The 20,061-nt window shown below is 37.1% G+C and overlaps 1 protein-coding gene across 1 annotated transcript in view; it reads right to left on the reverse strand.

The window, feature by feature from the left end:
* Positions 1-2,377: 2,377 nt before the first annotated feature.
* LOC145993926 (uncharacterized) overlaps positions 2,378-20,061 on the reverse strand; it is a 37,421-nt gene continuing 19,737 nt past the window's right edge. The window contains exons 3-4 of the mRNA XM_083129874.1: positions 19,465-19,977; positions 2,378-8,563 (exon numbers count right to left, since the gene is read on the reverse strand). Of these exons, the coding sequence (XP_082986000.1) occupies positions 7,141-8,563; positions 19,465-19,977 (1,936 nt within the window). The 3' untranslated portion in view covers positions 2,378-7,140. The remainder of the gene's footprint in view (positions 8,564-19,464; positions 19,978-20,061) is intronic.

Consider the following 20,061-nt stretch of genomic DNA (forward strand, 5'->3'; position numbering starts at 1 on the left):
AAAATCGGCTCGGGCAATAGAGGCTTACTTGTGAAAAAGGCCTTGGGCGGCAAAAGGTTAATGGAGTTTTGTTAACATGAAGTTATAATTACTACGTGAAAATTCGTATTTCCGTGTACAAAAAACTAAACTCTGAAGGCTACAAAAAAATTACACATGACCCCACAAACAGATACAATACAGCCATCCGCCACACCATAGAGAACTGTGCCTTCCTCCAAGAAAGTGAAAAGAAGAAAAATAAATTAATCAACACCCACCCCAGTCTCCCCTATGCATATGGCATACCCAAAACTCATACACAAGGAACCCCTCTAAGGATCATAGTGGCCGCCTTGAATCAACCCAGTGTTCACCTGACCAAATGGCTCCTCCAGAAACTGATTGCTCACAATGACAAGCTAACCTACTGCCTAAAATACAGCCTTGAAACAAACAAACAAAAAAAAAAAAATTGTCACCTCCTTCGAGAAAGCCAACAATTGTAAGCTAGCCAGCATAGACGTAGTTGATATGTACTCCTCCATTCCAATCAGCCTTGCACTACCAGAATGTCGCTCCACAGCAATGGCACACCCCATTCATAATAGATGAAATCTTCAATCTCCTACAAGCCTGCCTCACCCACAGCTATTTCCTGTTCAAAAACAGTTTCTTCCACCAGACAGGAGACCTAGTAATGGGCAACCCCCTTTCTGCACCCCTGTCCACCATTGTACTACATGTGGCAGAGAAATCAATACTCACCAAACCAGAGTTTGCTCATATAAGATACAGAAGATGTGCCAATGACACCCTAGTCATTTACAAACAGGAACAAGACCTAAACCGTCTCCTAACTGTCCTCAACTACATACATCCTAAGATAAAATGCACCGTTGAAAGGGAAGAAAATGGCCACCTCAATTTTCTCGACCTCAGCATCTGATGACACCAAGACAAATTCATCACCTTCGTATACAGGAAACCAGGCTCAGACACCCATTACATCCACGCAAAATCGAAAGTATGGTTGAACTTCAACAGAAGAGCCTTCCCACGCAGCTGCACAGAAGATGACCTCCATGATGAAACAGCATGCACAATTGAAACAGAACTAAGCAACGGTTACACTGAATGTCAGCTATCCATCTGGTGTGCAAAAGCAGAAGCCCAACTCAAGACATCCACGTGACAGAGATAACCGAACCAAAATTACAAACCCAAATGGATCACTTTTCCATACCACCCAACCACATCAGGCAAATTATCCAAGGCCCTCAAACCATTCAACATCCAACTGGCACACAAACCTGTATTCCAAATTGGAAGAGCTCTACCCAATATCAAGAGATGCAAGGCTACATGCCAATGCCACAACAGTTACATTGGCAGAACCATCTGCACTGTTTGAGAACGGATTAATAAACACCTAAAAGATGCCAAAAAGACACACCAAGATCAGGCCTTTCTCAACACCTCCACTCCACACACCATGCCATCTCCTCCACATCCATACTTCATCCAACCAGCTATGTCATAGAAAACACCATCAAAGAAACCCATGCCACCATCCAACAGAAACCATCGCTGAACCTGGACAACAGACAGGCACACCCAACTTGGTACCCTGTCCTCCAAAAAATTCCAGGCCACAAAAAGAAAAGATGCAGTGCACCCACTCGACCCCTCCAACCAAGTGAAGAACAGGAACTATGCCACACCGAGCAACACAACACAGCAGACAGCCCAGCCCCCAACCAACACCCAGCAATGCCACTTGACAAAAGAAAGCACAGCAGAGGATGCAAGCCAGGAAACACCCCCCTCCCCCCCCCCCCCCAGCACCACCAAATGAAAGAAAATGCAACTACTGCCACCAGGGAACTAACAAAGAAGGGACATGCTACCATCTCCACTCCAGATGCTGCACGCTTAGTGAATGAAGGCAGTGAGCCTTCAAAATTAAATCGAAAATAACCATTAAACTGTGCAACGCGAAAATATGAAATTTCACGTAAGTAAATCTTAAACCACGTTTACCACATTGATCATGAATGAAGTTATAAGTTAATATAAATTATGTTTAAGGTACTGTTTTGCCTAATTAACATTCATTACAATATATTTGTAAATAGTCTGTAATTGATTGTAATATTCTGCCATTTTGTTATTATCCTTATATAATTTGAATGTCATGTTTTTGTAAAGGAAATGTCTAAATACTATGGATGGCCCGATATGAAATTTTGGCAGGTAAAGATAAAGTACCAGTATAAAATTGACAGATACTGATATTCTACCAACCCAATATAAAATTCCAAGTTGTTCATTGATCTCCTTAACAAATGCATGTTAGCAGATAAACCAAGCTTTTGCAATGCAAAAAGAGCTGCATATTTAGACATTTACTTTTTAAAAAGTACAGGATAGGGATTACATGTTTACATCCATAAAAAAATTATCAAAATGGCACAATATTGCACTAAATTGTAAGATATTTATAGATACAAGGTATATCAGATCAGTAAAACAAATAAATATGTCCCATCACTATGAAATACATAGTTATTTATTTAAGACTAAACCCATTGAATAACTTCGTCACACACACTAATTAGGGATGTGAAATAACCATTTATGTTCTTCAAGAAAAGAATCATTCTTACTGGACCCGTTGATATTTTGTTATCTGAATCAGTATATTTTATATCAGTAATTTATCAGAACTGGAAAAAAAATCATATGTCCACTTTCTGATACTAATAAGAATAACAAAACTAATTGAAGAATATAATGGCATCCCTGTGTGAATATAATTCAGGACTAAGGCTGCACATAATCATCTATTCAAACTGTATTGCAACACTCAAGAACACATTTCAAACTTATCTAACATGGAACAAATATTTTCATACTATTTAGAAATAGAAGTTTACAAGTGGACACAATAGTAATTAATGCAAAATAAACATATACCCAAGAACTATATCTGCAAAGCAGGAAGGGTAAAGCAAATTATTAAAGTTGTAACTATTGGATGTCTATTGTAATCATTATCAACAAGGAGCATGTACTTCATTGGGACTCCTTGACTAATTACATGATTATGCCTGAGATTTCCAGGTTCTCCAGGTTTGCCTGGTGTGTGGGAACCCTGTAGTAGTTGTGATAATCGATCTGAGCTACGATCTGAGCTAAGATACACTAAATACTGTTGTCTTCCATGTGAGTGGGACAGCCGAGCAAGGACATTGCACAATGAGAAGAAAGACTGGTTTGCAAGAAAATATCTGGAGGTTGTACAGTGGCCGCAATGGAAATGTTGACATTTGAACGCAATTGAAATCTTTACATGGTTATCGCGTGTGCCAACTGTGCCGTTGTTATACTCCGAAATAAACAAAGTGGGAGAGTTCTATAATCTTGTGATTGTTCAGTGAACAACAGCCAACAGTGTTGTGGTTCGGCCTAAGAAGACAATGGGGAGGAAGAAGTTGACAATGCAAGAGAAGACTCGCGCCTTGACTTTGCTTCTGTGATTCATGTTGCAGCTGATTTGCAAGTTTCAAGACAGGCTATTTATGACCTTAAAAAAGCAGATGCATGTCTACCACTTGGTGTGGTTAACACCTAAATGGAGAGTAGTCTCAGGGGGTACCAGAAAAATGTCGCCAATAACCGACAAGATTTTGAAACATGAAGTTATAGCAAATCCATCGATTACGGCCACACAGTTGAAGAAGATGAATCCAGATCTGCTAAGTGACGTATCCATCCGCACCATACAACATCGACTACAGAAAGACCTTCACTTACCAGCTCGTCGTGCTGCCAAGAAACTGCTTGTAACCTCAACTATGAAGTCGAAAAGGCTGAATTTCTGCAGAAAATATCGACACTGGATATCAGAAGACTGGCGAAAAGTAGAGTTTTCTGACGAAAGCACATTTACACTTGTTAGATCAGTATCAAAAATTGTGAGAAGACCAAAAAATGTGTCGCGGTATGATCCAAGATACACTGTTAAAACTATTAAACATCTGGCTAGTGTGATGGTATGGGGTGCATTCAGTGGTACTTATGGTAGAGGGGGACTAGATGTTCTCCCCAAGAACGTAACCATGACAGGGGACAATATATGAAAAGTATTGGAAGAACACATGTTGAACTAAATTTCCTCGGAAATGTTGGGGCAGAAAACTACTAACAACTGATTGAGAACATATTGCTTCTGTATCAGAAACTTGAATGTCATATGACAATAAAGATACACATTATCCATTCCCACTTAGATATCCTACCCGATATCTCTGGCATGGTGAGCATGGAGAACGTTTCCATCAGGCAATCACATTGATGGAGGAAAGGAACCAGGGAAAATGAATCACTTCCATGCTGGTAGGTTACTGTTGGAAGATACCTAAAAATAATCCTCTACAGATATACAAGTGACAGGCAAAGCAAAACACCAGGAGAAGCAGGCAAAAACAAACACATGTGGAAATACATATTGCTAAATTATAACAGCAACTATTGCATATCCGTCATAAATGGTAGCCAATTTTAAATTCTCATTGTCACTTTAGCATTCAGTAGCTCAAAATGTACAAGAATTAGTTGTTTACATTTCAGGGACAACACTTTTGTTTATTTGTTGCCTCCTGAGGGACAGAATGAATGCTCTTCAATTCTATACTATGTTGAAAGAAAATAACACAGTGTGAATATATGGTTGACCTTGCAAGAAAGGAAAGGAGAAGGGGTGGATTATTATGGTCTGGGTTTATTTAATTGAAATTAAACAAAGAATAATATTAATTCTAAATACGTGAGTAAATTGATACTAAATTACATTTGACAACCAACAAATATTTTTGTGCTGATATTAAATTGTATTTTAGACAAACAAAATTAAATATAACAAGAGATACAAGGGCTGTTCAATAAAGAATGATCATAAATTTCTAATGCCCATGATTAGGTAGCGGAAGTTGATGAAATGTCATCTTTTTTCTGACATCTCGGACACGATGCCCATTAAATATACACAATATTACACTTGGTCTAGAACCCACAAAGGTAATTTTAAAGAGCATTTTTTGCATTTTTTGCCAATTTTCAGGTTTTAGGTCATTTTCCCGTCATTTTTCGCAATATTCGGTGTACTGTTTCGTCATGTTTTGTCACTTCTTTCATTTTGGTAATATTCAGACGAAGATTCTCGTTTGAGAACCTCCGAAAGACAATGGTGGTGTACTGCTACTCTCTGTAAGGTAAGTGGAAAAAATCGTTAAATATTTAGAATGTGTGAGATATTTCAAACAATTTCTGATGTTAAAAATTACTTTTCCGACATACTTTTTCCTGGGTGAAACCCTGAACCTTTTCCCGGATGCGTCCCCGATTTTGGTTTCCCTATTTTTTATACAATTTGTTAAATTGCTAAACAAAAATTGTCTTACATGGATCGTGATAATTTCTTCTTCTTTACAGTGCCACAGAAACACACCACACTACATCACCAAGCAAAGATGTGGGAAATTAATGCATTTCACACCAATTCATTCAGTGGATACAACTCTTTCATTAAATTGTTTTAAAATTATTCGGTTGTTTCCACTGGAAATCCTCGTTGAATATGTTAATTGAATGTGCATGTGGTATCATTTGGTGCTTTTTTTTTAAAAGCAAGATGGCATTTTGTTTCATTTCCTTTTCATTTCAATTTTTAACCTGAAACTAACAAATTTAAAGGTCATTTTTTGCATTTTTAAGTCATTTTCCCCGCTGCCACTAACGTACTACTGGAAAGAAATAATTGAAACTCTTACCACATATTCATTACACATTAAGCTAACAATGCAACATAAAATTAAATTTGTATACAATACATCATGAGCAAAATAAATTTATGATCAGTCTTTATTGAACAGCCCTCGTATATTTGTGACAACACTCATTGTGACACTATTTTATGTCATTTTCATGATACAGTTTCCCTGTAGTCTCATTATAACACCATTAAGCCTTGTTTCCATTATATGAAAAACTAAATATGCTGAACAAGGCAAAAATTTATTTTATTATAAAACATAAACTAAACATAACGTTTCAATCTTCTAGCAAGGTCTTCTTCAGACTCTACACCAAGTACATATGTAACAAGGTACAAAACAGGACGATATATATACACAAAAATAACTCCCCTCCTGACTATTAGAAAGTTGTTCTGGAACATTCTAGCAGGTGGCTTTCCTTTGTCAACTGTACTTTCACCTGAAAGGCTAAACATTTTCTCCCATCGGGAATGTGGTTGGACTCTCTATCTCATGCTCTTTTTCCTTCATTCTTCTTCCTTCTTCTCTCCTCTTTCTCTCTTGTCCTTTCCACTCTTTCTAACACCATCTTCCATTCTTTGTTTATCTTCAGTCCCCCATTCCAGTTCATTGTGTCTTCTTCACCTTTCTTCTCTATTTCCTAAACATTACGTTTAGTTTATGTTTTATAATAAAATAAATTTCTGCCTTGGTCACCATATTGAGTTTTTGTAGTCTCATATTAAATTTATAATACCAAGAAAATATATAACAGTTCTTAGAAATCTCCATCTTCCATTGAAAAGGAAATTATCTCTAATACGATTAACCTATTTATTTCTGTCTTGCCATAAAAATAGAAACAATGTCGATTATTTTTGTAGTGATTTCCAGTAAAAACTATTTTCGATGAATTTTTCATTTATTCCACTGAAGATACACATCATGAATTCGTAAATGACAAAACAAGTTTTTTTCTAGTTTTGAATGCTCTCTTGAAGGGAGTACACACAAAACGCCGAATACCATCATGATTATGTAAATGAGAGGTCAAGTGAGATTTCTGTTTAAAAGCTTTGTTACAGTGAGTATACACAGAAGGCCAAATACTGTCATGAATTCATAAATGAGATGTCAAATCCCTTTTGTGTGTGAATGCTTTGTTGCAGTGAGTACACACAAAACCCCGAATACCATCATGAATTAGTAAATGAGAGGTCAAGTGAGATTTCTGTGAGAAGGCTTTGTTACAGTGAGTACACACAAAAGGCTGAATGCTGTCATGAATTTGTAAATGAGAGGTCAAATTAGATTTGCAGGTAAATGCTTTCTTGCAGTGAGTTCACACAAAACGCCGAATACCATCATGATTTTGTAAATGAGAGGTCAAATTACATTTGCGTTTAAAAGCTTTGTTACAGTGAGTACACACAAAAGGCCAAATACTGTCATGAATTCGTAAATGATATGTCAAATTCCTTTTGCGTGTGAATGCTTTGTTGCAGTGAGTACACACAAAAGGGCGAATACCATCATGAATTAGTAAATGAGAGGTCAAGTGAATTTTCTGTGTGAAGGCTTTGTTGCAGAGAGCACACACAAAAGGCCGAATACCATCATGAATTTGTAAATGAGAGGTCAAACTAGATTTTCGAGTAAATGCTTTGTTGCAGTAAGTACACACAAAAGGCCGAATACCATCATGAATTTGTAAATGAGAGGTCAAGTGAGATTTCTGTGTGAAGGATTTGTTACAGTGAGTACACACAAAAGGCCGAATACCGTCATGAATTAGTAAATGAGAGGTCAAGTGAGATTTCTGTGTGAAGGCTTTGTTACAGTGAGTACACACAAAAGACCGAATACTGTCATGAATTAGTAAATGAGAGGTCAATTGAGATTTCTGTGTGAAGGCTTTGTTACAGTGAGTACACACAAAATGCCGAATATTGTCATGAATTAGTAAATGAGGTGTCAAGTGAGATTTCTGTGTGAAAGCTTTCTTGCAGCGAGCACACACAAAAGGCCGAATACCATCATGAATTCGTAAATGAGAGGTTAAACTAGATCTGTGTTGGAATGCTCTGTTGCAGTGAGTACACACGAAAGGTTGGATACCATTGAGGACTGGTAAGTAAGATGTTAACTGACTTTTGTTTATAGATGTCTTACTGCAATGAGTACAAAGGGGTGATTTCTTATTGTTACTTTTTAAATCTGCTTTCATCTTGAATGTTCTGCCACATTGATTACATTCAAATAAATATTTATATTCATGGATTAGTGCATTAGAGGTTAAATAACTTTTATGGGTGAAATATTTATTGAGCTGAGTAGTAACGAAAGGCCATATATTATCATTAATTTTAACATTTGCATTCAAATTTACTTTCTGACTGACTGTCTCATTTGATGATTTGGATTTGAAATTACTAAGATCCTCATGAAGTCTGAAATGTTTGATCAAGAGTGTTCTTTTAGTGAAGGTTTTGTTGCAATGGTTACATTCATATAAGTGAATATCTTCATGAATTTTAGAATTGCTATTAGTCTCTCTTGTCTGTCTGAATGCCTTATTGAATTGGCAACCTTTGGATACTGAATCATCTTTACATTTTCTCAAATGGGTAAAATTTATGATACTTTCCTTTGCATCCTTAGATTTATGTCGAATAACTTCCTCAGTTTCAGGGAAGATATCTACGTCTCCCTCTAGAGTCCCCACGTCAAGAGGATCTACTGTAAAGTCCTTTTCGTCCAACTTGCTGGAATGAGAAAAATAAATATATCTGGGAGTATTCATAGCATTAATGACTATATAATGTACAGTCACCAGCAATAAATATTGGACACCTAGATTCTGAAATACTCACTTCCGTTCAAGGTGTTATGTGTGTTACCTAACACTATGATGGTTGTAGAAGTTTCCATTGAAAATTTGCTATTAAAATCCACTTGTCACTGCAGAGATAGGCAACACAAATAATGCCAGGAAGGGAAGAGATCATTTCAGGATCAAGGTGTTCCATTTCTATTGCTAGTACTCTTTATAACTTCTTAATTGACCACCCCAAAAGTATTCTAAGTCTCGAATTCATAAACATAACAACATTGCACTTCAGCTCAAGCTGACAGTAGCCAATTTCGAGTTGGTCAAAGTTGATGAAAAATGCTGTAGTGAAAAGATTTCAATCTTGCATACTCCATGAACTTAGAAACTATAAACCGCTAATATAATACACACACACTCAAACAGAAATGGTAAATTGGATCGAGAAGCTTGAAGAATTTTTAATTCTACTTGCTCGACTTGAAATCAGAGAGGTTTGAAACCCTGAATAGGGTTATTCTCCACCTGGAGGAAATCGTCATCACGTTTGAGCAGAAAGAAGCACATATATGAGGAATTTATGTGACATTTTATTTACAATACTCTGTACAATATTGAACATTTCTCGAAATATAATATTTTTCATGACTAGTGGAGAAAATGTGCTTGGAAACCAGGAAGGTGGATGTTTTCATGAACATCAATATGTTTTTAAGGGCATATTGTTAGTAAGGTATTATAGAGCAGTTGGTTACATGCTGATATCCTTATTTTCCTTCAGGCAAGAAAAGTACGGGTTAGAATACCTTTTTCTCTTTATTTATTTTTTTGTTGGCTGAACATAGGCCGTTGATAGAACTAACTAACTCTCTAGCCTATTTAAACCCGAAGGTTCAAGGCTGCAGCAATACAAGCCTTCCATCTGTAACTATCTTCAGCAAGATCTACATACACTTTTTCATCCCTTCCAATTTCCTTTAGGTCCATCTCAACATTGTCCATTCATCTTCGTCTTGGCCTTCCTACAGGTCTCTTTCCCAACAAGAATCCTGTAAACTCCTCTTTCCTCTCCAATCCGTGCCACATGGCCTGCCCACCTAAGTCTTCTTGATTTAATTATTCTAATAATATCTGGACATGAATACAAATTATTTAGTTCTAAGTTATGTAACCTTCTCCACTCACCTGTCTCCTCATCCCTTTTAGGTCCAAAGATTTTCCTAAGGATCTTATTTTCAAATACTCTCAATTTATGTTCCTCTTTCAATGTAAGGGACCAAGTTTCACACCCATATAATACTACAGGCAAAATTACTGTTTTGTATATTTTAACTTTTAGTTTCTTAGATATTAAACGAGAAGACAAAAGTTTATGAAGAGAGAAGTAACATGCATTTCCTGAATTAAGCCTACTTTTTATTTCCTCTTTAATATAATTTTCATTTGTTAATATTACTCCTAAGTATTTGAATTTGGAAACTGGTTCAAACGAGTTATCAATAATTAAGATTTTGATTATTACCTAACACTTGGTTTCGGCCTGTAAGCATATATTTAGTTCTCTTTCTTAACTTCCAAACCTATCTCTTTACCAGTTTTGAAAAATATTTTAGCATTATTCTTAATTGTATTTATATCATCCCCTAATAAGTCTACATCACCTGCATATGCTAACAACTGAGTCACACCATTTAATTTTAGTCCTTCTTTAGTTTATTTTGCCTTCCTAACAGCATATTCTAAGGCAAAATTAAAGAGCAATGGAGATAATGCATCTCCTTGTTTTAACCCATCATGAATTGTAAATTTGTCAGACACATTAATACACACACGAATTTTACTTTCTGTTTCACTGGTGCATACTTTTATCATACTAACAAGCTTCTTAGGTATTCCAAACTCTACTAATATATTATATAATTTATCTCTTTTGACCGAATCATATGCTCTTTTGAAATCAATGAATAGCTGATGGACATTTTGATTATATTCCCACTTTTTTTCAAGTGTCTGTCTGATGTGAAAAGTTTGATCTGTAGTTGATCTGTTACGTTTAAATCCACATTGATAATCACCTATAATTTCATTAGCATATGGGGTTAGTCTTGTTAAAATAATGTTAGATAATATTTTATATGTTGTTGAGAGTAGAGAAATGAACATTTCAAAAAAAATCTGATGCACACTCTGAGGAACACACTTCTGCACCTCCCCCTTCAAGCTGTTGATTGTCAGGAATTAAGGTTAAAACTTCTATCTTTTAACTATTGTAAGTTGTGTTAACACACACATTATGATGATTAATTTACTCCTGGAATCCGGAGCGAGTGTGGGACACCATATATAGGCCAAACAGGATGCACCATTGAACAACAATGCAATGAACATCAATGCAACATCAGATTATTCCAACCAGAAAAGTCAGGACTTGCAGCATCACAGAGGGACACAGGGTTTTATTTTCTGACATCAAATTATAGCCAAATGTGCTGGTTACTACTGAGACCGACGAGTAAAATAAACCGTAGCCATATCATGGGAAAGCACCAATCTTAACAAGGACATGGGACTCCAGCTCAGTCATACCTGGAACTCGCTCCTCCGTAAAAACAAAGCTCCAGCCAATAAGAACACCAGAATCCAGAGCGAGCCAATAAGAAAACAAGAGTCCAAACTCTGCCCCATAATAGTCATATATTTAACCCTACACTGGTCTCCATTGCTATATTCCCTGATGATGAGAGCAATGTATGCACTCGATATGTTGGAAGCCAACATCGACTTAACCTGGCTGGTAACCCGAGAACACTTGTTCAAATCACGTTGCCAGGAAAGCTACAATTCCTATTTTCTTATTACTGTGTTCAATCCTCTCACCTCCATCTTCCAATCCTTCTAAAACTAATAGTAAATCGCCATTCCAATGTGATAAAAAAACTACTGATAACTATTTATATAGTAAGTGACAAACAAAATATGCAAAACCTGAGAATGACTGTAAATTCCCCTCTGCTTTGCATCCAAAATAGTTGTCTTATTTCAACAGAAAGTATTACATCTAACAAACTTTCCACTAATTCTCAATATTCAAAACAACCACCTCAGATTCAGCTCTATGTAACTTGATTCTGCACATTACACATGTCTGCTGTGCATCGTTGCACATCGAAATAACTTCCAGAAATGCTGGATCTCTTACATCTTCCTTTCACCTCATGAAATACAGAGACAAATGTTAATTTCCTAGAATGGTCGATAAACTTTATACCCAACACTATACTCCTGAAAAAAAAAATCCTGTGGCTGTGGAGATTCAAACCTACTACCACCATTGTCAGGAACAAGTACCCTACCTCTTCTCCAAGTAGCTCACATTAAAATTAGCTACCAGTTTGAAGAATCCAATGCACACACATGATGATATGTCTATAATTTCCTCAAGGTGATTTTTAAGTGAAAATGTAATCAGCAAGAATTGAGAAACACTGAAATTGAAACTATTCTATTCGTGCCTTGTCACATTTTGTAAAAAAGAAAAAAAAGAAGAAAAAAGAAAAAGTAAAGTGCTCCCCTGTGCTTAGCACCACGCCATGAAGGCGTATAGGGGGTGTGGGGGTAACGCCCACACTTTCTTGATCCGGTCATGAGTGGGGTGATGTGATCAGCATCATGCCCCTGACTGCCTTTACCCCCTAGGGTTTCCCCAACATACCCATCTCATTCGACGCTGGGTGGGTGCCGGGGCCGCTTCCAATGTTAGAAAAGTTTCCGGATTTGAACCGGCCGGGGATCGAACCCGGGACCTTTAGCATGGTAGTCAGACGCGCTACCGACTGAGCCACCGATGGCATGTAAATGCTGTACTTTGAACAAGTTATCATTTAGTTACAAAATTTTTTCTTGTTTGTTGAAGGAGGAAGTTGAACCAAACCCCGGTTGCCAAGGAACTTCAAGCTTTTTGCTTTTTCCGCAGGCTGTAGAATTCAGGACTTTCAATTTTTTTAAAGCCAGACAAATAAGGTGTTGCATAGAGTACACTGTAAAAGTATGGTCTCACTAAAATGTAATCTTAATCTCTATATCGTGTGTATGTATATTAGTGGCAAAGAGGAAAAAAAGGGGAGGGGGGAAACAACCACTTGTTAATATCAACAGATATAACAGATAGGGTTGCAAACATCATAAAAATTAGCTCCAATCTCCACTTTTGATAGCAATGGAACTGATCAGCCAAAGCTCTTGTAGATGGCAGCACAATAGTTGTGTCCTTGTGCTTCAGACAGGCAACTATTTTCGAAATTTAATATACGAAGAATTCATTGGTAATCATGCTGATAGAAAAAGGACAAAAATCTGATCTGCTTTCCCAGAAGTAAGTAAAAAGGTTCTGGGCTTTAAGGATAGGAGGGAAAAAGATTGGATGACTTAGCAGACCTGGAAAAAGATTAAAGAGTGAAAAATAATTAAGGAGGCAATGAACTCCAAAGTATACAGAGAAGGATCGAGAAATAAAGAGTAGTGTTCGTAGGGATCAAAGAAATTAGGTAGACAATCTGTCCCAACAGGCGGAGGAAGATCACAAAAGTTCTGTCAAGGAAACAGATGCAGAGAAATCGACCAGTGAGAAGTAAAGATGGTACCCTCCTTACGAATGTTGAGGACCAACTGAAACGTTGGAAGGAGCACTTCTCTGCAACCATTAATCGCCCTGTGGATCCTCAGATAAACCAGGGGGAAGAAGAAAATGATAATGATGGTTATGTTGACCCCAGTGTAAGAATTAGGATGGATGTTCCAACAGTAGGAGAAATTAAACAAGCTCTGAAAGAGATACATAATGATAAAGCAGCAGGTGTTGACAACATACCACCGGAAGTGATGAAAAGTGACAAACACCACAGCAAATCTATTGCAGCCCTTACTTGAGAGATATGGATAGAGGGAGAGATGCCTAAGGATTGGAGGAGTGGCCTGTTGGTGAAGCTACCAAAAAAGGAGGATACATCAAAGCATGACAAATGGAGAGGTATAGAACTTCTCTCCATTCCAAGTTAAGATTTTCACAAGAGTTATTTGATTTGATTTAGTTTATTTTACTTCGCGTTTTGTGCCTCTTGGCTAATTTGCGAAGATGGGGATGAGTGATGAAATGATGAAATTGATGAATGGACATTCACAAACAACCAAGCCCGACCGGGATTCAAACCCGGGACCCTTGGCATCGCAGCGCAATGTGCTAACCACTCGGCCACAGGGTCAGGCTTCACAAGAGTTATCCTAAACAGAATTAAGGAACATGTTAACTCGAGACTCAAAAGAGAGCAGGCAGGATTTTTACCAAATCGCTCTTGCATCAAAATCAGAGGTGTTAATTTTTAATCAACCTACCCTCACCCTCTGAGATTGCAGTCGCCCTCACACTCCGAGATTACTCCCGCCCTCACCCTCTGAGATCACATCACCCTCACTCTCCACCACCCTCACCCTCCGAGATCACAGTCGACATTGCCCTCCACTGCCCTGGCAACCCTGAATCAATAGTGGTCACGTGTGTCCACTCTGTGGAATGGGAGTTATACGATTTCGCTATCAGCTGATGCTTAATACATATAGCTAGGAGCCAGCTCTGAAAATCAGGCACCAGGAAACCACCTACTAGTAATTGTGCATACTATAAGCAGTTGAGCATCACCATATTCAAAACATCGATAAATCCTGTGAGAAAGCAGGAAATGCGGGGTTGGGGGACAAAGAGTAAGAAATTGTTTCTGATTCTATGGAATGTACACAACGTTGATAAAAAGAATCATTTGCTAACTTATGCTGTACTGCAATTTGAACTTAAGTCTTCAAAATTTCGTACATGCAAACTAAAAAAATGGCAATATTACAGCAAAAGATCACAGTCGCCAGGCTGAAATTTTTAGTTGCCATGGCAACCTGGCGACCGGGATTTTTCGAGCCCTGGTGTTAACCTTTCGAGTCCCAAGGCCATTTTCACATGTAACCTCCTTGGTCCCGAGCCGATTTTGAGCAAAGTGCAGAGTTTCAATTAAATGAGTGTAGATCGGAGGCTAATTGCCCTAGAGAGATGAGTGATATACCGTTGTACGCGGAATGAACCAGAGATTCAGACTATAAGCAATTTATGCAAATTCGGCATATATGTGGCAGGGGGGAGGGAGCTAACTCTCAAAATTCCACAATTTCGGAAAAAAAAGATGGGGTCCCACTCCCCCCACCAAGATAAAATAAAAATACAGTGTCGACATGCACATGGAAATGATCGCTGACATGTAAGGAACACAAAAATATTTGCATTATTATCATATGACCAATGTAACGTAAGTCGTACCCCCAAAAGGAATGGTCGGCACGCCACTGCTTCAAAATGCAGCGGTACTTTGAAATGACTTTAACTCGGAGACTATTTGCCCTGGAGATATGAATGATATACCGTTGTCCGCAGAATGAACCACAGATTCAGACGGTATATAATTTATGCACATTCGGCATACATATGGAGGGAGAAAGGGGGGAAATCCCCTGAAAATGGGGTTTCTCCCCCCCTGAAAAAAAAAGAATATGAAAAGTTCAAAATGCACATAGAAATTATCGCTGGCATGTAAGAAACAGAAAAATATTTGCATCATTGTCATGTGACCAATGTAACGTGAGTTGTACCCCTGAAACGAAAGGCTTGTACGCCACTGTCTCAAGCTTCAGAATTGAGCAAAATGCAGTTACATTGAAATGACTATAGCTCAGAAACTAAATGCCCTAGAGATATGAAAGATATACTGTTGTACGCAGAATGAATCATAGATTCAGACGATATATAATTTATCACATTCGGCGTACATATGGGAGGAAAGGGGGGAAATCCCCTGAAAAATACTTTTTTTAAAAAAATTGGGTTGCCCCCGAAAAAAGGATATGAAAAGTTCAAAAAATGCACATAGAAATTATCACTTTTCACACCACAAGAAAAACACGTAGATGACAAAAAAATCCTTGGAAGTCTGTCACTTCACTCAAAAAGTATCCTCGCACTTGGGCACAAAACGACACACACCTACGCACAACTTTCACAAACAAAAAGCTAGAACGCAGTGAAAAACGAGCGCCGATTCTTGCAGCTGCTTGAAATTCTATTTTTAGAAAATGCAGGGTAACCTGTGTTGCAACTTGTGCTCAAAAACAAAGGTTTCCTTCAGCGCACCTCGAAATTCCATTCTCACAACGCAGATTCAACAACCAGCCTTCCCCCTTCCCCCACCACCACCCCCTGCTTGCGCCCGCACAGAAAACTTTCATTTTGACATCGGATACTGATAAACTAGCTTCCTTCGAATGCAGTTACCAGGCGAGAGTGAAAAGCATTGCTTTAGAACAACAAAGCCGGTCTTCCTTTGTCGGCAAAAATTTTCCCTTGAAAAGAGATGCAAAAGAGAAGTCCCTTTTCCCACCTTTTCTCCTCCACTTTCATGAAGAAAAAAAAAGTGCAAGAAACATTTCTGTTAACTACATGTGATTGGAACAATATATAAATATAAAAAAATCAAAATTCTAGCCAAAAATAGAAAAGTTATAACGTAAAAACTACGACATTGACACAGCATCTTGATCGAGATGCTTGGGACAGTGAGGGTTACATTTGGATATCTCGATCGAGATGCTTGGGACCCAAAAGGTTAAGTAATAATCAAAATCTAATTATTGATAACAACTCATTTGAACAAGTTTCCAAAGTCAATATAAAATACACAAATATCATACTAATACTAGTTTCTTTTTCTATATCAGGGTGTCTACCAAAATAACAAATCCAAAATTCTTGACTTTCTCATGACTTATCTTGACCTTTCTTTCCTTTTTTACATTTTTCTTAATATTTATCGGGAAATTAAGAAAATATATATTTTTAATGCAAAACCCCTACTGCAAGGCCAATTAAGATGAAAACTAAAGCTGTACTTTAACAAGTGATTTAGACTTGCTTGAATTATTAATAACGTATGTAAAGATTAATCCTTCAGACTTCATTCTGGATGAGGAATGGCCACATTACTTTAATATTTTTACAAAATTTCATGCATATAAGAATTTAATTCTTAAGAAACAAATAAACAAATCTTAACCACAACTCAATGCAATTTAATTTTATCAAAACCCAGTACACTTACAGTAACAATGTAAATTCACTATACTGTACAAAATAGCCAAAATTCTTGACTTTCTTGGCCTACCTGTTGATTTCTTGACTTTTTCTCAACATTCTTGACTGGTAGACACCCTGTATATGTTCAAGTGTTAATTGACTGCTACTGACATTATCCCTTACTGCACACTCCATCCTACTTTTGATGATACAGATACAGGGTGACAATTAATGAACTATATGAAATAAAACTGTCATAATTTCTGAACGGTTCGCGTGATGACGTCCAAACTGGGTGGCTGGTCACAGGGCATGATGGGAATTCGTATGCGCACGCAACGTGTTGATGTCGCCCATTTGCAAGTGAAAATGTCCTGGAGGAGTATTTTGGGGACCGCACTCTGGCTCTGGGGTACCCAGAGGCTACTGGAAGGGGGCTATGTTAAGGACAAGGTGTACAGAAATAACCCCAAAACCATTGCCGAGCTGAAAACTGCCATTCAGGAGGTCATCGACAGCATCGATGTTTCGACACTTCAGCGGGTCATGCAGAATTTTGCTGTTCGTCTGCCCCACATCATCGCCAGAGATGGCAGACATATCGAACATGTCATAACCTAAATCCGAATGTCTGTAGTCCCGTTTATTTATTTATTTATTTATTGTGTTTTGTTTATCATGGTGAAGTTAAGGCTTTGTAGCCTTTTCTACCACTTAACCATGTTTACAACAACATTTAAACCATTACATAGAAAGGTAAATATTAAAATATAGAAAGAGAAATATAAAATTACAAAGAAAAAAAATTACAGAAAAAAATGATAAGAAAAAAATACATACGGGAATAAAAACCTAACCTATACTCACGAGCATACAACAAAACACACACAAACACACACAATCAGATATTCATGACAGAAGTCAGGGATTTGAAATATTAAGGTGAAAAGGGTTTTCAGTGTTTTTCTGAACTTAACTGTATTCAATTTATCACTAAAATATAATGTGCTAATTATTTGTGCCCAATAAAAAATGTTTTAATTGTGTCTTAAAGACATATGCTGAAGATGAGTTCCGGATTTCGAGGGGCAGTGAGTTCCAAAGACGAGAAGTAGAAACGGTGAAAGATTTTGAATAAAAATTTGAGTTATGAAGGGGGATGAGTACTTGAGTTCTCCCTCGGGATCTGGTGTCAAGGCTGTGAGATTCGGAAAGCATTGAGAATCTGCTCGAGAGATAAGCCGGTTCCTTTGAACTGATTGCCCTATAGAGAAGGGTGAGGTTGTATGTGCAATACACTTTGTGTACTACGTGGTTTGTCACTAATTTCCGTTTTATTTCATATAGTTCATCAATTGTCACCCTGTATTTATATCATACAAGAAAAAATGCACAATATGCAATCACATTATACATTCTACCCCCAGCCAAAGCAATAAAACTACCATTCATTCCCCAACACTTGGAATCTGGTGACTTTTGATGCAGTTGTAGAAGGAATGTGGATAATGATGCTAAGCCACAGATTTCTGTCTAAATGGGAGGCCACAACAGAGATTAGAAGGTACAGATAAAGAGGTTCACCTTTGAAAACCATTTCTAAACTCTAGAAAATCTTCTAAATACTTGCTTACTTTCACTTTTGCTCATAAACAAGATGAATTAAAGTAATAGCTGCTGTTCCTGTGAATTTATCCTTCACCAAGTTGTGGGCAAAATAATATCTGCTGTGTACAATTTTACCCTTCATTGCAAACAAATTATATAAAATAGTTTTACCTAATGTCAAGGGGGCTGATGGCAGTGCCAGGAGAACTCAGCTCCCCAGCCCAATGTAAAGTTCAGGGAAAACTAGATCCAATGTGACCATACAACAATGCAAAAATGAAATAAATTAAGCAGCCAATGTGGAGGTAGGTGTCTTGATCAGCTTTTGAGAAATTGCAAAGGTTACAGTGTGTGTTTTTTTTTTTTTTTTGCATTACCATAATGATAGAAAGTAGGACAGTTCTAATTATTTTAGGAAAGGCAATAAATAAAGCCCTGTCTATAAATTAATGAACATATTAAAAAATTAACACTAGCTGCACTTTTCGTGAATATTTTGAAAATGTTATGTATTAGCAGTTATATTGTAATTTCATAACTATTATGTAAGATTTAAGTCCAGGCTGGTGAAGTTATAACAATATGAAGTACAATTCAAGGTTGTACTAATGCATTTTAAGGTTGGAATCATAGTAAAATTGTACTGAATATATCGGTATCAGTGAGATTTTCGACATCGGTATCAGTTCAAAGTGATATCGGCTCAGCCATAATATAAATGAGAAAAAAAAAAGAACTGAAATATAATCAAGAAACTGCCTGGTGAAACCAGGTTACCCAAAGTACATGATTTGTATGGTTTCGTTAGAAACCAACAATCTGCTAAAATTTAATATATAAATATTATTACCAGTCACTTTGTTGGAAACTGATGTGAATGCGACATTGTAAACAAACTAGTAACTAGCAGGAAAATGCATTATGATGTGTAGTGTCAATATAAGGAGATTTCAATCTTCACAGATTTTGTTTCTGGTATAATTTTATAGCAGTTGCACAAGTATAGCGTAATTTAACCTCCATTATTATGCTAGGTTCTAACATGTGTTGTACATAAAAAGACATACCTCAGACACGGAGCTTCAAATTCATTTTTGATTTTACAATCAAAAAGTTCGGTAGTGTTATCTGTGATGAAAACTTCTTCATTTTTAATAGCATCTTCATATTCTCCATTAGGATCTCTCTCAATCACATTTACCTCAGATTTAATAGTTTCTGCTAAGGTAGTTTGAGAAGTAAATTCGTGTTCTGCATTGCAGGTTGTTGAAAACTGTGTTTCAAATTGGAATTTTTGTTCAAAATCAGGCTCTTTCAAACGTTCCACGGATACACTCTTTTCTCTACCACACAAGAAGTTGTCTTCCACAGATTTTTTCGCAACCAAATCAAATTCCTTTGACTCAGTACTCAGCAACGATTCAAGCTTCAAACTTTCACTTCCTGCACTCGTAGCAGAAATTTCTTTGCCTACAGTTGACAGTTCGTTGATTGTTTCAAAATTTCTGTTGTCTGGCAGAATAAAACGTTCACTAGATGTCTCCTGTTCGGATTTGAAACTTGCATCTGGTAATTGAACACTAAAAATGAAAAAATATATATTTATAAATGAGGGGAAAAACATATTATGGAAGATATGTTTGGTGATTAGAAAAAAAAATCAA

This window comes from Lepisma saccharinum, chromosome 10 (assembly GCF_977018435.1).
Source record: "Lepisma saccharinum chromosome 10, izLepSacc3.1, whole genome shotgun sequence".
Taxonomy (NCBI): Eukaryota; Metazoa; Arthropoda; class Insecta; order Zygentoma; family Lepismatidae; genus Lepisma; species Lepisma saccharinum.